This window comes from Cnephaeus nilssonii (genome assembly GCF_951640355.1).
Source record: "Cnephaeus nilssonii genome assembly, chromosome: 1".
NCBI lineage: Eukaryota > Metazoa > Chordata > Mammalia > Chiroptera > Vespertilionidae > Cnephaeus > Cnephaeus nilssonii.
Genome location: NC_137072.1, coordinates 40,275,967 through 40,293,067, shown reverse-complemented (window position 1 = coordinate 40,293,067; position 17,101 = coordinate 40,275,967). Strand labels below are relative to the sequence as shown.

At 46.4% G+C, this 17,101-nt stretch overlaps 1 protein-coding gene across 4 annotated transcripts in view; it reads right to left on the bottom strand.

Moving 5' to 3' along the window:
* The window catches only part of DIP2C (disco interacting protein 2 homolog C), a 396,044-nt gene that overhangs the window by 17,226 nt on the left and 361,717 nt on the right, over window positions 1-17,101 (bottom strand). For all 4 annotated transcript variants that reach the window (XM_079759400.1, XM_079759402.1, XM_079759401.1 and 1 more), the window contains one exon: window positions 4,644-4,705. In XM_079759400.1, the coding sequence (XP_079615526.1) occupies window positions 4,644-4,705 (62 nt within the window). The remainder of the gene's footprint in view (window positions 1-4,643; window positions 4,706-17,101) is intronic.

Sequence of the window (17,101 nt, the reverse complement as noted above, 5' to 3'; positions counted from 1 at the left end):
CAGGAAAGAAGGGAGCCGCGGCAGGGCTGTCAGCTCCCTGAAACGTCAGGGCAAAGGGGGCCTTAGAGACAGGATCGGGGTTGGCTGCTGCCCCTTGCTCCCCTGCTTGTAAGTCTCATGGGGACCCTTAGAGTTTAGGACGGTGGTCGGCAAACTCATTAGTCAACAGAGCAGCAAACCGCAGTTTGCCGACCACTGGTTTAGGAGATGCAGGCCTATGGGGGAGGAGAAAGGGGTGGGTGTACTAGGAGTGGGGCGCGTGCTACTCCTAAGTATTTCAGTGTTCATTTCCTAAGAGGAGGGGCATTTTCTTACATAAGCACAGAAGTTATCACCTTCACTGACTTAGCATTGATCCAAAGCTTTAATCTGCAGACTACATTCCAAGTGTGTCCATCAGTCCAACAGTAGCCTTCACAGCATTTCCCCTCGAGCACAGGACCCAGCTGAGCATCAGGTTTTACATTTGGTTGTCATGTCTACTTATCTTCCATTAAAGAGGAACACTCCCAAAGCCTTTGGCCTTTATGGTATTGACATTTTTGAGGAATGCAGTCTCTGCCGTATAAAGATACCATTTAAAATCAAAATCGACCGGCTGGTGTGGCTCAGTGGTTGAGCATCGACCCATGAACCAAGAGGTCACTGGTTCAGTTCCTGGTCAGGGCACATGCCCAGTTGCAGGCTCAATTCCCAGAAGGGGGCATGCATGAGACAGCCAATCAATGATTGGCTCATCATTGATGTTTTTATCTCTCTCTCCCTCTCCCTTCTTCTCTGAAATCAATAAAAATGTATTTAAAATAGAGAATACTTTAAAAACGAACAGTCACCTCCAAATAGTCTTAAAACAGTTTCATCGTTTTCCCTTGGTGCCCAAAGGAACTAAATTTAGTCCAGAAGCAGAACAAGCGCCCTCATACGTGAGGCAGAAATGTCCTTCGTGGCAACCTGCAGATAACTGAGGGAAAACAAACCCCACTGATCCCAAGGGCGGGGGGGGGGGGGGGGGGGCGGGGGAAGAGGGTATTAAAAACAAAGGCAGAAAATCAGGTAGAAATCAAACCAATTTGGAAAACCTATTTGACACAGGCATTGACAAGAGTGGTCCTCCTGTCCCCTCCTACTGTCTGTCTCTCACACATGCTCACTCACACACAATCTTTTCCTCTCAGGGAAACTGCACACGTACTGACAAGCTAACCTTGTCTACATTAAGTGGTAATTGGGCAGGTGTCCTGGGCTCCCAGGTGAATGGACTAAAGCAACAGGAAAAGTAATTAACCCTGTGACTGAAGGTTAGTACAGGCAGACACTGGAGACGTGGGGGTCCGGGTCCAAACCCACCACAATAAGGTAAGTGTCGCAGTAAAGAGAATCCCAATGTTTTTGTTGGTGGAGGGTCTTGCCTTCAATGTATAAAAAAAACACATCTGTGATGTGCAATAAAATGAGGCGTGCCTGTACAGCTCAACTTACAAAGACAAAAGCCCCGTTTTTAAAATGAGAATAGTGACGAGAGAGAGAGAGAGAGAGAGAGAGAGAGAGAGAGAGAGAGACAGACCCTATCTTAAAAGGCTCTCCTGGTTTACCTCAACCCCGCTGAGGCCTGAGAGAGGGCGAGCTCCCTTTTGTTCCCCTGGAAACCTGGTTTGGATACAGAGCAAGTTCTCCATGGGGAAGACATATCGTGGGGAGCACAGCCTGCTGCCTACTGGGCTCCCGGGACAGCTCCTATCCCTGCTGCCACCTCCTGGGGCCCTGGTTTTTCTGGGCCTCTCTGAGCACGAGGACGCAGAGGTTACAGAGCTTGTCCAAGGACTGCAGGAGAGGGAAGAGCTGAACTCTGAGTGATCGGTCCCCGGAGCCTACAGCATAAGGCGCACCTGATGCATGTGAATTCGGTCAGAAGTGATGCTGAAGATGTGAAGCTAGATCAGTGGTTCTCAACCTTTCTAATGCCGTGACCCTTTAATACAGTTCCTCATGTTGTGGTGACCCCCAACCATAAAATTATTTTCGTTGCTACTTCATAACTAATTTTGCTACTGTTATGAATTGTATTGTAAATATCTGTGTTTTCCCGATGGTCTTAGGCTCTACAGCAGTGGTAGCCTAAGACCATCGGAAACCACAGATAATTACATTACGATTCATAAAGTAGCAAAATTACAGTTATGAAGTAGCAACGAAAATAATTTTATGGTTGGGGGTCACCACAACATGAGGAACTGTATTAAAGGGTCGCGGCATTAAAAAGGTTGAGAACCACTGAGCTAGATGATACTTTCACGGGGGAACATTAGAGGAGTATTTGAGCTGTGCTTGAAAGAATGAGGACAATTTCAACAGAGTGGAGGGAGGAGCAGAAACAGGAGAGGTGTGGGTGACACGGGAGGCCTGGGCTGTGGTGTCTAACAGGTGAGGGAAAGCGCCTGGTGAGGTTTCCAGCTGCCTTCAGAAGAAGGGGCCCAGCAGGACGGGGCAGGATGCTGAGCACAGCCCTGCCGCCCAGAATAACACTAGGGTCAGCTCCTGAGACAGAAGTACCTGGTCAGTAGGTCCAAATCCGAACCCCCAATCGCAGGCTGTGGGGGAAAAGAGTGAAAGGAAGAGGGCGAGGGCGAGAGGCAGCACGGAGAGGAGGAGGAGAGGCAGTGCTGGGCCCTGTGCAGGCACCGGGAGGAAGGCAGTGGAGGAAGCTGTGCCTCTGGGAGCCCCCGGGGAATGTGCTCTGGGACGGGAAGCACAGAAGTTGTTGTCATGTCTGCTCCGGGGACTGGGGTGCTTTGGTTTCTCTGAGCCAAGCACTGAAGAAGATGAAGACGAGAAGCCCACCGCAAACATTTTTGGTGTCTGACAGCCCCTCAGCTCCCAGCCGCTCGCTCTCCGCTATGAGCCAGAAGGCTGGGGGAGGGGTGCTGGTGGAAGATGCCTGAGCCTCTGAGGACACAAGGAGCAGGCGGGTTCAGAAAGCTGCCTCGGGAGTGTCCGGGACGGCGGAGGGGGCCGTCTGACCCGGCTGGAGCTGGGCTGCTTGTTGAATCAGCACTACCACTAACTGCAATGGCCGCTGCTGTTCCTAACGGTTATCTTTATAACACACACTGCACAGCAACCCCCGTTCACAAAGCACAGTCACTCTATTCAGGGTGACCTCGTTAGGGAGAAGCATGCCTTGGAGATTATTTACAGATTAGAAAAGAACTGTCACTGCAGAGGATTATGGACTTGCCAGGCTCAAAGAATTAGTGAGTCACCAAGACGCTTGCCCTAGGACGCATGTCCCCTGGCTCTTTCTAGAGCAGATACTGGTCCGATATTGAAATTTTATTACCGCACTGTCATACACTGTACTGGTGCCAATTTTATTTCACTTTTCTCAACAGGAAGACTTGCCACACTGAAGAGAGCCAAAAGGCTGGGTTCAAACATTGTTAGGAAGGAGTCCTTTGCATCTCTGTCCTTTTCCAGGAAAGAGAAATTCCCTAAGTCCCTGCTCTCGACCATCCTGATATTCCAGGACAGTCAGTCATAATTCAGAATGAAACACCTGCCCTTCATGATAACCATTCTCGTAGATAAATGGATTTGAACCTGCAGTCTGCTCTCCAAGTCCGGAAGGTGAGCAGTCTCATCTCCATGTTTGTGCCTGTGTACTGAGGGCCAGGCCACACACAACTGCCTCAATGTCATCCACACAGGGTCTTTCAAGAGCTACTGCCCACCTTGTGAAGTTATCAAGTTATTTTCAAATGGTTTTTATAAGGAGTAAAGTAGGTTTGTTTTAAAGCCTAGATGTTACATTTGGAAATTTATATGCATTAGATACTTGATCTAGTCCCAGCTAAGTTTCTGAATTTTGAAAATGTCTCAGATGGGATTCTGCTGCAGTGCAGCTGGTGCCTCTGAGTGGGCCCTCAGCCCCCGAGGGGGCTCCCATAGATGGCCTCCAACCTCTTTGATTCCCTTCACACAGTAGGACCTAAAACAAGGGCTACAGGCCCAAGCAGGCAACTGGTATTTCCCTGGGCACTATCAAGTTCCTTGAGGGTCACTTACATCATCCACCACCCTTCATTCCTGCTCAAGGCTGCTTAGGAAGCTGCACAGAATGGTAACTTGACTTGTGTTATTTTTAAAGCGTGTGTGTGTGTGTGTGTGTGTGTGTGTGTGTGTGTGTGTTTTATTTAATCCTCAACCGAAGATATTTTTTCCAATCATTTTCAGAGAGAGTGGGAGGGAGGGAGAAAAGGGGGAGAGAGAGAGAAACATCTATGTGAGAGAGACACATTGATTGGTTGCCTCCTGAATGTGCCCCAACAGGGGCCGGGGATTGAAACTGCAACCCAGGTACATGTCCTTGACTGGGAATCGAACCCGTGACCCTCAGTCCTTGGGCCGACACACTAACCATTGAGCACCACCGGCCAGGGCTCCATGTGCATTTTAAGACAAAAAGTCATTGGGTATGTTAACAAAACAGAGTGTGAAGAGGGTTTGACTTCAAGCCGACTTGCCCACCTCCACTGCTTTATTCATAAGACACTTGTCGTTGGGGCAGATAAACATTGCTGCCCCTCCTTTTCTAGATGGGGACTGGCACGTCTAGAAACCAAGAAGACATCACAAGGGCATCATACCTGTCGTGCCTCAGCGCTCTCATGTCAACATAGACGGTGGTTGGATCAGGTCCTGAGGTCCCCTGCAAGCAAGGACACAGTGAGGTTAACACGTGTATGTGTGGGAGGAATCTGGGTCTGTGTCCTACAAGCTAGTAAGCATATTTTCGGTGACATCTGAAACTGAACAAAATCTAAAAGCACTGAAACCACCACTCTCTAAGATACCTGTTAACTTTCAGTTTGGTAACCTCAGTTCCGAAAGGAACTTAATAGAGTAACACTGGGCGTTCACACAGCTTGACTGCCAATCACATTTATCAAGATAAGAAAAGAGGCACGCCACACATCTTTCCGAAGAAAAGACGCCTGAAACTGCTGAGACGTCTGCCTGCCAAAGCAGGCCGTCAGGATACAAAGCTTCATTTGCTGAAATACTTGACCAGGTGCACCCAAAAATATCTACAGCTCAAGATACTGAAGGAGAACATGTACAGGAATGGACAGATTAAGGAAGAAGAGACAAGAGATAATATCTTTTCCTTTTAGTCCTACTTGTGTCTTGGTTTCCCCCCAGCTGCGGGAGATTACTTTCCTCTGTGATGTAGGCCAAGGAGGTGGCGTGTTTACCGCTGGGCAGCTGGGCAGCACTCGGTGCTCTGTGCTCTGAGCCATCTGACTACTTATGTAACGCAGGGGTCCAGAAATCTTACCTTGCACCACAACTCCCTTCAAAACATGTGCTGAGTTGACCTCTAACCAGTGAGCTCTGTCCATGTAAGAGCAATGTCACTAAAGCTACATGACAAGCCAAACATCTACGTACATTTCTTGGGAAGGCAATGCAATACCCTGGGTAGAAAAAGATGGAACCTAAAACAGATTTGCCAAGAAATGAGGGCACCCTCAGAATTTATTTGAAGAACTAAAATTCTTCAGGCGAGAATGTAAATCTTGTACCAAAGGCATGTTTTTAAAAAGATAGAAATAAAGACACACTGTCCTACTGGACAGTCCCAGTCATTGGGGCCTCACCACGGACAGAGAGCTCTGGCTGGAAGCTTACTACAGTGCAAGCCAAGAGCATTCTTTCTAACCTGTGGCCATTCAGAGGAGCTGTGTCACAGACAGCGCTGAGTGGAGAAGTGGTTTGATGCTCTAAGTAATGCAAAGCACGTAACCATAGAGGGCCAATTAATAAGTGAACAAATCAGAAAACAGGTCACCAAAAGTGGAAAGTGAAGTAAAACGGAGATGCCTCCAAATGGCAAAGCAATCACTAATGGCGTACAATGAATGAAAGTACAGCACTCATCACACAACGTTTGGACAGATCTGAGGAATGACGTCGCCCTGGGCATCAGTCTTCTTGCCCAGGTGGTCTGTAAACCCCCGTCAGACTGTGCACTCAACTCCTAGTCTGTCCCACTGCAGGAAGCTGACAGGTCGGTGTGGGTGGTAGGCACTGGCGTGGATGAAGAGGAAATCCCTACCTGCTCGGCCAGCTTCCACAGCCTGTGGGGCTACAGCAGCAGAAGGTGGGGAACAAGAGAAAGGAGAGAACACCAGGCCAACAGAAACCAAAAACAAACGACACACAACAGACACAGAACGAAACAACCCAATAGTAAAAAATGGGATGAAGAAGAGGAAGGGGTAGGGAGGAGAATGCAACAAGCAGGGAACAAAGTAAAAAGAAGATCAAAATCAATGTCAAATATGGAAATAGTTAAAATCAATCACTATACCATTAAAGGCTAAAAAAAAAAAAAAATCTTAAAAGGATGTCAACATATCCACAAAGCAACAGAATAAAGTAATAGATGACTGCCCATGGACACACAGACGTAAGTACTCCCCTCCTTCTTTCTTTCTTTCTTTCCTTCCTTCCTTCCTTCCTTCCTTCCTTCCTTCCTTCCTTCCTTCCTTCCTTCCTTCCTTCCTCCTTCCTTCCTTCCTGCCTTCCTGCCTTCCTGCCTTTCTGCCTTGCCTTTCCTTCTTCCCTTCCCTTCCCTCCCCCTTCCTCCCTTCCCTTCCCTTCCCTTCCCTTCCCTTCCCTTCCCTTCCCTTCCCTTCCCTTCCCTTCCCTTCCCTTCCCTTCCCTTCCCCTTCCTCCCTCCTTTCCCTCCCTCCCTCCTTTCCCCCCCTCCCTCCTTTCCCTCCCTCCCTCCTTTCCTTCCTTCCTAAGGTTCAGTGGTATTACTGGGTAGTTAAATTTCCTGGTACCTTTTTAAAGTTTCTTTTCTTTTCAGAGAGAAGGAAGGAGTATGAATTATAAAGGTGAGTGTTCCTCATTGAAACAGTTCCAAGTTTCCTATCACAGTAATGAAGGGAACCTGGATGCTTTTACATCTAAACTTCTCACCTACAAGATTAGGTACAAGAAAGAGGCCAAAAGACGTCTGCAGCATGAAGGAACCAAACACCAGGCCACCAGGCTCACACGTGATCTACTCCGCATCCTATGCCAGCCCTCATGGCTGCTGACCCCAAAGATACCTCCTTTCGTTTTCTTTTCACCTTCTGTGATTTTGGTACCCATCTCTACCCCCATTAAATTACCATACTGGCATGGTGGTAAAACTCCAGAAAGCAACAATTCAGGCCAAGTCCTTTGACACAATCTGTTTTCCCAGAAATGCAGGAGGGGCGCAAGTCATCCCATGGCCCCTGGACTGACGCAGCTGCTGTGTCTGTACGGCCCCACCGAGCCCTCTCCCTACAGTCTCAGTACCAGGCGGACTCCAGAGGTGACAAGAGCAGCAACACAACAGGAGTCTTAACTTGGTGATAAACACAGCCAGATGGAGAAACTACCACCACTCAACTTGGAGGTGGGTCTATAAAAAAACCAATGGTTCCAGAGGTAAAATGATGATCTGACCCCTGCTCTGTTCCTCCCTTCGTGAAGGTAACTACGGCGACTGCTTTTTCTCAGCACCTTTATGTTTAGGAAACAGGCAGGCCTCGAAGATGGAGATCAGGGCCAGCGAAGGTGCATGCACTTGGAAGGCAAGGAGGGCTTTTACTGGATCTCTTCATGATAAATGCAGTGGTTTAAATAGTGTCCTTTGTGATTCCTCGAACTCTAAATACTAACTGGAACAAAAGTCAATATTCTCTCTATATTATCTAATTCATAACTTTTGTTATAATGGCTCAAGGTTGTATCTTGAAAAAATACGCATGTTTAGGAACTAATTTCCTAACTTCCAGATGTGTGGAGGACACCCACACAGCCACTGGAGCAAGATCATCCACTCCATTGTCAAGGGCACATGGAGACGGAGAGAGGGAGTTAACATGTAGGTGTTTCCAAATTTCAAAAACCCCAAGGTACAATAATCTGAGATCACAAGATACACATTAGGAGTGCTTATTTAGCAAAATCTTTGCTAAAGAACGCAAGCCAGGTTTTCTTTAAATGAGGAGATCCTTAATGCATAGAACTGCTCCCAAGTACTTAAAGATCATCAAATACTTGAAGAAAGGATCGGAAGGAAAGTAAAGACAAAGAAAATGAGTAACAGCCCATGGAAGAAAAACAAATGGTCAATAAATATTGATATTTTTTTAGAGAGAATGGAAGGGAGGAGGAGGAAAGAAGGAGAGAAAGAGGGAGAGAGAGAGACATCGATTGGATGCCTCCTGAACGCATCCCCACCAGGGATTGAACCCACAACCCAGGTATGTGCCCTGATCGGGAATCAAACCCACAACCTTCTTGATATACTGTATAGGACAACACTCCAACCAACTGAGCCAGAGCTGTGTCTTTATTTTTAAATTCAGTTTGTTGGAAAAAAAAAAAAAGATAAACTCAGTTTGTTGTAGACTATGTATAGTTGGGTATTGCTTTTTAAAAATCCAACCTCATGGAGTGGATTACTGATGTATCTTTTGTAATTTTTAAAAATTCATTCCACCCCACCTATTTTTCCTCCTTTTTTTCAGTCTTTTGTATTGAATATATTTTAATAGGTCCATTTTATGTCCTCTGTAGGTGTGTTAAATTTTTTAAAAAGTTTAAGTTTAGTGGTTATTATGACATACATCAATTTATCACAGTCTATATGGTATAAGAACCTTACAATAGTATAGATAGTATACTTCTACTTCTCCCCTCTCAACCTCTGGGAAGTTTTCATATAGTTGACTTTTACACATATAAATCCCACAATATATTCCGGATTTTATGAAAGTAGTCAACTACCTTCTAAAGAGATTTAAATAGCAAGAAAAAAATATTGCAAGTTGACCTATGCAGTTGCCATTTCCAGCATTACTTGTGCAGACCTAGATTTCAATTTAGTATCATTGCCCTTTTGCCTAAAGGATTTCTGTTCAGATTTCTCACTGTGTGGGTCTGCTGGCAGTAAATTCACAGCGTTTGTGAGGCTAAAAAGTTTTTATTTAGCCTTTGCTCTTCAAAAATATTTCCCCTGAATATAAAATTCTAGCTTGCCAATATTTTTCTCTCAGTATTTAAAGAAAGTTCTCTGCTTTCTTCTTTCTTACATCTTTTGTGATAAAGAATTTTAAGTCATCCTTATCTTTGTTCCTGTATAACTTGATTTTTTACCTGGCTGTTTTTAAGACTTTCCTTGTATCATTTGTTTTGAGCAATTTAATTGATTGGTTTTCTTCATGTTATGTTAGAGGTAGCTGAGCTCTGGGATTTGTAGGTTTATAGTTTGATCAAATTTGAATATTTCTTCATGTACTTTTTCTGAAACCCCCTTGTTCCTTTTTTGGGGGGTGGGGGACTCCAATTATATGTATATTAAGTCCCTTGTAGTTTTCCATTTCTTAAAATTATTTTTTCTGTTTTATTTTAGAAAGTTTCTATTGCTATATGTTCAAGTTCACTAATCTTTTCTTCTGTTTTTGATTCCATCCGTTTTATTTTTCATCTCACATATTATAGTTTTCACTTCTAGAAGTTCAATTTCAGCTTTTTTCCTTTTCAACATTCTATGTTTCTTCTTAACTTTTGAATATTTGAAATATGGTTAAAATAACTCTTTTATTGTCCTTGGACCTAAAATCCGTATCTGTGTCAGTTTTGTTCAGTTTTGATTGGTATTTACCGGCTTCTTGGTATGCCTGGTAATTTTTGATAGGATGTCAGGCATTGTAATTTGACTTTTTTGGGTGCTGGATATATTTGTATTCCTATAAATTCTTTAAAAATTTCTTATTTATTGGTTTTAGAGAGAGAGAGGAAGGGAAGGATGGAGAGAGAGAGGGAGGAAGGGAGAGAGAGGGAGGGAGGGAGGGTGGGAGGGAAGGAGGGGGAGAGAGATTTGTTATTCCATTTATTTATGCATTCACTGGTTTATTCTTGTATGTGCCCTGACTGGGGATGGAACCTACAACCCTGGTATGTCAGGGTGATGCACTAACCAACTGAGCTACCAAGTCAGGGCATTCCTGTAAATTCTTGAGCTTTGTTCCACATCTAATTATTTGGAAAGAGCTTGATCCTCAAGGTTCTCCTTTTTCTTTTTTTAATTCTTTATTGTTGAAAGTATTACATATGTTTCCTTTTCCCCCATTGACCTCTCACAGCCCACTCCCACTGCCCATGTAGTGCTTCGTTTTAAGATTAGTGAGGTGGGCCCAGAGTGGTGCTCTCGTGAATGATGAATTTTCAGTCTGACTGGTAGGAAGAAGCACTACTCCCTTGAATCCTTTTGGCTAGTTCTGTTCCAGGCTTTGGTTAGTTTCTTATATAAAACTAGAGGCCCGGTGCACAAAATTTGTGCATGGGTGTGTGTGTGTGTGTGTGTGTGTGTGTGTGTCCCTCAGTCCAGCCTGCACCCTCTCCGATCTGGGACCCCTCGAGGGATGTCCGACTGCTTGTTTAGGCCTGATCCTAGGAGATCGGGCCTAAACGGGCAGTCGGACATCCCTCTCACAATCCAGGACTGCTGGCTCCCAACTGCTCGCCTGCCTGCCTTCCTGATTGCCCCTAACCGCTTCTGCCTGCCAGCATGATCACCCCCTAACCACTCCCCTGCCAGCCTGATTTATGCCTAACTGCTCCCCTGCCAGCCCGATTGCCCCTAACTGCCCTCCCCTGCCGGCCTGGTCACCCCTAACTGCCCTCTCCTGCCAGCCTATTAACCCCTAACTGCCCTCCCCTGCCAGCCTGGTCACCCCTAACTGCCCTCCGCTGCTGGCCTTGTCTCCCCCAACTGCCCTCCCCTGCAGGCCTGGTCCCCCTAACTGCCCTCCCCTGCCGACCCAGTCACCCCTAACTGCCCTCCCCGGCCAGCTTCATCAACCCTAACTGCCCTCCCCTACAGGCCTGGGTCCCCCCACACTGCCCTCCCCTGCAGGCCTGGTCTTTCCTAACTGCTCTCTCCTGCAGGCCTGGGTCCCCCGCAACTGCCCTTCCCTGCAGGCCTGGTCTTTCCTAACTGCTCTCTCCTGCAGGCCTGGGTCCCCCACAACTGCCCTTACCTGCAGGCCTGGTCTTTCCTAACTGCTCTCTCCTGCAGGCCTGGGTCCCCCCCAACTGCCCTTCCCTGCAGGCCCAGTCGCCCCCAACTTCCCTCGTCTGCCTGCCTGGTCACCCCTAACTGCCCTCCCCTGCAGGCTTGATTGTCCCCAACTGCCCTCCCTTGCAGGCCTGGCACCTCCCAACTTCCCTCCCCTGCTGGCCATCTTGTGGTGGCCATCTTGTGTCCACATGGGGGCAGCCATCTTGTGTGTTGGAGTGACAGTCAATTTGCATATTACTCTTTTATTAGATAGGATAGAGGCCTGGTGCACGGGTGGGGGCCGGCTGGTTTGCCCTGAAGGGTGTCCAGGATCAGGGTGGGGGTTCCCTTGGGGCGCGGGGCGGCCTGGGCAAGGGGCCTCTGGTGGTTTGCAGGCCGGCCACGCCCCCCAGTGACCCAAGCAGAGGCCAGGGCCAGCTGGAAGCAGGTATCAGGGATTTATTTATCTTCTATAATTGAAACTTTGTAGCCTTGAGCGGAGGCCAGGGCCAGCTGGTAGCCTGGGTTGCCCCAGACAACCCAAGGTCCCAGCCCCTCCTTGAGCGGAGGCCAAGGCAGGCCAGAGCGGGCGGGAAGCTTGGCTTTCTTCATCGCCGGGGGCAACCCACGCCTCCTGCTCGCTCCAGCTCTGTGGCTGCCGCCATCTTTGTTGCGATTTATTTATCTTCTATAATTGAAACTTTGTAGCCTTGAGCGGAGGCCAGGGCCGGCCAGGAAGCTTGGCTTCCTCCATCGCCGGGGGCAACCCAAGCCTCTGTGGCCGCCACCATCTTAGTTGGGTTAATTTGCATACTCACTCTGATTGGCTGGTGGGCGTAGCAGAGTGATGGTCAATTTGCATGTTTCTCTTTTATTAGATAGGATGATGCTTTAATCAGGGTATGCTGACAGGTGTTCACCTGGATATGTGGGGAGGGTCCTCTGTGGACACTTGGGGAGGATCTCTCTGGGACTCTATTCTGTGAGCTGTAGCAGCCCTCAGCTCCCTCTCCTCCACTCAAGGAGCACACTGGGCTCTGCCTTAGTTCGACTCCCTGCACCATAGTTCAAACACTCTCTCAAGGCAGCAATCTAAGGAAATCACAGGTTAAGCTTGTCTCTCAAGGATCTCTGTTTTGTGCTGCCAGGGGTCCAGTGTCTTCTTTATATATTTGTCTACTCAGAAGAGAGAGCAAATCTGGTCCCTGCTGCTTCATCTTGGCTAATCAGGAATCTCTATTTCTAATACTTGTAACTTGTTCCCTCCCTCATTATCTGTCAGATGTCTCTAGGTATAATTTGCATGTAATAAAATTTATCCTTAAGTGTACAAGTTGATTTTGACAAGTGTATACAGTATCACAGTCAAGACAGAAAATTTTCATCACTCCAAAAGTCCTGTACTGCCACTTTGCCATAATTTGACTCTTGTGCCTACAGTTTTGCCTTAGGAAACTTATATGGTATACAGACTTCTGTGTCTGGCTTCCTTCACGCAGCAAACTGTTCCTGAGAGACTTCCATGCTGCTCCATGTAGGAGCAGTCTACTCCTTGCCATGACTAAATAGCATTCCACTGCACAGGCAGACTACTCCTGCCCTTCCAGTCTCAGTTAGTGAACTCCAAGTTGTTCCTAACTCTTGACGATTATGAACAAGGCTGCTATAAACCTGTGTAGGCCCCTGGGAGAACACACCTTTTCATCTCGTGGGTAAACATCCTGGAATGGAATTGCTAAGTCACAGAGTAAGTCCATGTTCAACTGCACAAGAAACTAACACACTGCTCTCTAAAGCAGCTGTGCCAATCCAACAGCGAGGTCCAAGGCTCCCAAAACTGCCCCCATCCTCGCCAGCATTTTTCCTAACGGTCAGTATTGCTAGAAGTTTATCAAACTTGATAATTTTGATGAAGACTCAACTTTTAACCTTCTTGATTTCCCCCATCCATCTACTTTCTATTTCATTCATTCATACATTTTTATTTTTTCTTCAAGGGTAGTGAAAACTCGACTTGTTTGCTGGGCTGGACTGTGGTGGTCCATGCCATGAATTGGCAAACTGGCTAAAGAAATCACTTTCACAGGGGTCAGCAAACCCTGAGGAAAAAAAAAAAAAAAAAAAGAAGGCCTCCTGTTGCTGCAATCTTCCAGGAACACAGCCCATTCATTCACATTTCATGTTTCTGCTTCCAGCTCTGCCAGCAGAGCCGGGTCTGTGTAAAGAGACCCTGCGGTTGCAGGCCCAAGCTCTTTACTCTCTGCCCTTTCAGGGACTGCTGGTCCACAGAACGACATGAAATCACGGCTGTTTCTGTGGATGCTGCTGAGGTTAAAGAACAAAGGAGAAGCTCGGACACTTCTATTCTTGGTTCAAGGCTGAAAACTTTCTATGGCTGATAAGGAATCACTTGGTCATGTGACAAGAGATAACCCAAACCAAAGTGAACGTGTGGTTGTAAAGCTTGTGAGTTCAACATGTGCTGGACATCTGATCATAGCCTACTAGGACCCTAAACTCTCCCTGGGCTATTTCCAAAGTTTCTGAATATTCAGATGGAAAGGCATACTTGGGACCTGGCCGAGCCAGCCAAGTGCTTGCAAGTGGGAATGGCCAGTGCCCAGCACACATTAGACATCCAAAACGTACAGAGGAATGAGTGAATACGCCCCTTCTTTCCTCTCCCTTCCGTCCATGGTGGTGAACTTTCAATCTAGTGTACAGCTTACAGAATATCCGTGGTAAAATGGTCATTACCCGAAACCCTGGACCTGGAAACTGGTCTCAGTAACTGAGGCTTCAGTTGTTCTCTTTGAACAGAGGGTGGATGTACCAGTATTATTGGTTAGTAAAAGTTACATTAGCATGGTCTTTTTTTTGGTGGTGGGGGGGCAATGATGGTTAAAAATGGGATGAAGAGCCCAGCCAGTGTGGCTTGGTGGTTGAGTGTTGACCTATGAACCTGGAGGTCATGGTTTGATTTCCAGTCAGGGCATATGCCTGGATTGCAGGCTCAATCCCCAGTAGGGTGCATGCAGGAGGCAGCCAATCAATGATTCTCTCTCATCATTGATGTTTCTATCTCTCTCCCTCTCTCTCTGAAATCAATAAAAACGTATTAAAAAAAAAAAAGAATGGCATGAAGAGTGTGTGTTAATGTTGGGCAGCCAACAGGATGAGCTGAAGTAACCACTGGTCATTCATTTCTGGTCACCAAGCATCTGAACCCTCTTTCGGTATTTGGGGAACTCTGCCACTTTTGGAACCTGGCTGCATACGAGAGCCTCTGTGCCTCTATAGCAACTAAAAATATCCAGTGCTCTCCGTCCCAGCTTTCCTGGAAGCCAGCATGTGGATAGGTAACCAAGCCTGCCGATTAGTCGCATCCACTCATGGCACAAGGGGGCACGCTCTCGTCCTTGGCAGTGGAGGTGTCTGTGACATGGGCCAGGCTGCAGATGTGCTCATGGTGGAGCTTGGCCAGCTGGTTGGTGGTACAAATCCCCAGCTGCACAGTCCTAAATCTGGTCCTTAGCGCCTCAGTGCTTCTGAGGGCACACCAACGACATCCTAACAGATTCCTGCTCATTTAGTTGCCAGAAAGGTTCCTGCTGCCTACCAGGTAGAATGACTGACACTCTGGGTAATTGAGAAGAGGAGGCCCATGGTCTCCAGTGTCCATTTTCATGATCTGGGACAACATACACCAGTGGGACAAGATGTGAAAGTTTCAGCTGAATGTGTCCAATCCCCTGGAGCATAAACACCCCAGCAGCACCTGGTTTACTTTCACTTCCCTCTTCTAAAAGCAGCGGAGGGGAAAATGAATTGAGAGCTCAAATTAATGGAAGTCTTATTAAGACTATTCATTTTATTCTGAGAATTACTAAAGATTTACATTGCCCTCTGAGCCTCCGATTTTTTCAACAATCAGTGAGTCTACCTCGCCTCATCAGAATGGCTGTATTTCTCTTTCATGGTATGAGTTTCAAGATTTAAGGTTGACTGTTATTATTGATTTATTTCTACACAGCTATTCACAATAAAACTTTCCTTTCAGATAAACGAATCATTATTTTTCTACAAAATAACAAAGTTTCTGTGTCAGGTGGCTTAAAGGTTTTTCCTAATACAGCAAAAAATAAAATCTGTTTTGGAAAATAGAAGACCTCATTTTCCCCTCCCTTCCGCTGGTGAGCAGGATGCTAATTTTTCGGTTACAATGAAGTAAATTTCTAAATCTAATAGAACCAAAGACCTTTCAGCTTATACTCTGAGAAGAGTAATTGTGGCTATAGGCAGAGGTTAATAAACAAGTGACACTTCTTAAGAGTACTAAGGGAAATTTATGTTAAAGCCAATTAAACTCAGAAGTTATTAATTTGATCTTTCTAATGTCCACTTTTGCCATAAATCCAACCAATCGAAATCGTTTTAAATTAAAGCCATTTTTAACAGCTAAAGATTCTGGGAAATGTCATTCCTACGTTTAACAAATGGCTCATACTTTACATTTTTCTTCTGCAGAGTCTACAATATACCAATAGTTCATGTAAAGTCAAAGTCATCCACACTGTTTTAGGAGTCCATTCCTAAAGCTCTGACATGGAACTCCACGTCAAAATAATTGATGTGCCATTCCTGTCTCAAAATGATAACTGGGCAAACAAGTCACTCAGTTCCCAAGATTCAAGAGCTGAAAAAACAGCTTCACAGACATTGCCACCACTTTCTATTTTTCTATCTTTAAGAGTGTCTAATTTAAATTTTTATATTTGCCCACTTGTGTACCTGGCAATGATATATTTGTCATTTTTCATGAATTTTGCTTATTTGAAACACCCACCAGGGTTTCACATAACAGCACAAAAGCAGGTGCCATGAAGTCATGGCCGCACTGCTCTGGGCTTGAGCACAAAGCCGTTCCTGGTGGGTGTCCCCTGCACCCCCACACCCCACTCCACGCCAACAGTGCCAGCAGAGGGAAGCCCGCCTTTCACAGCACATCCCACACAGAGATGTGTGTCTTTTCAACTATCCCATTTAGGTCACACAGAAACAGGAGTTTTGATTTAAAATATTAGAGGAAAGGAAACAGTTAAATACAGAAGACTGGCTATTCTGCCTGCACACAGTTCAATTTTGCAAAAACTTAAGTTTACAAAGCTGTTATTTCATCGGATACTCCTGTAGAACTGGCACCTAACGAAGCTGCGAAATGCTGGATTTGTTGAAAGCACTGTGCTGCCTGAATTCCATAGTCTGCAAGCAGGGAGACTGTTCTATGCTGCCTAGCTCCTGCTTTGTCCATCAGGAAAGTTCACTTCGCTTCTCTGAGCCTGTTTCTCTCTCTCTCTTTTTTTTTTTTTAAATTTTATTGATTTTTTACAGAGAGGAAGAGAGAGGGATAGAGAGTTAGAAACATCGATGAGAGAGAAACATCGATCAGCTGCCTCCTGCACACCCCCCACTGGGGATGTGCCCGCAACCAAGGTACATGCCCTTGACCGGAATCGAACCCGGGACCCTTGAGTCTGCAGGCCGACGCTCTATCCACTGAGCCAAACCGGTTTCAGCTGTTTCTCTCATTGTACAATGAAATGACTGAACTCCCTCTCCATGAGCTGTGGGGATAGATACTAGATGCTGCCTACAACTGAAGGGTCCAGTACACTTGTTAAAGAACAGTGTTGCTTTTTTTTTGGCTGAGCGTGGATGCCTTTTTTTTTCTTTGTTTTTTTTTATGGTGCAGCCTGGACCTGCTGTCTGAGATGCCAATGCTGCGGGAAGCTTGAAGAGCACTACACCCTGATTTCCGCTCACAAGGAAGTGTGACAATGACACTGTGGACTTCCATTTGCTGAGAGTCACACTGTGCTTCATTCCCGAGAAAATTCAGTGCTGCCGTGAGCTCCCTTCACACGGGAGGCCTGTCGGAAAGGTTATTCTCTCCTGTGAGTCAGGTTTGCAGGTGCAGGGACTGCACTCAGG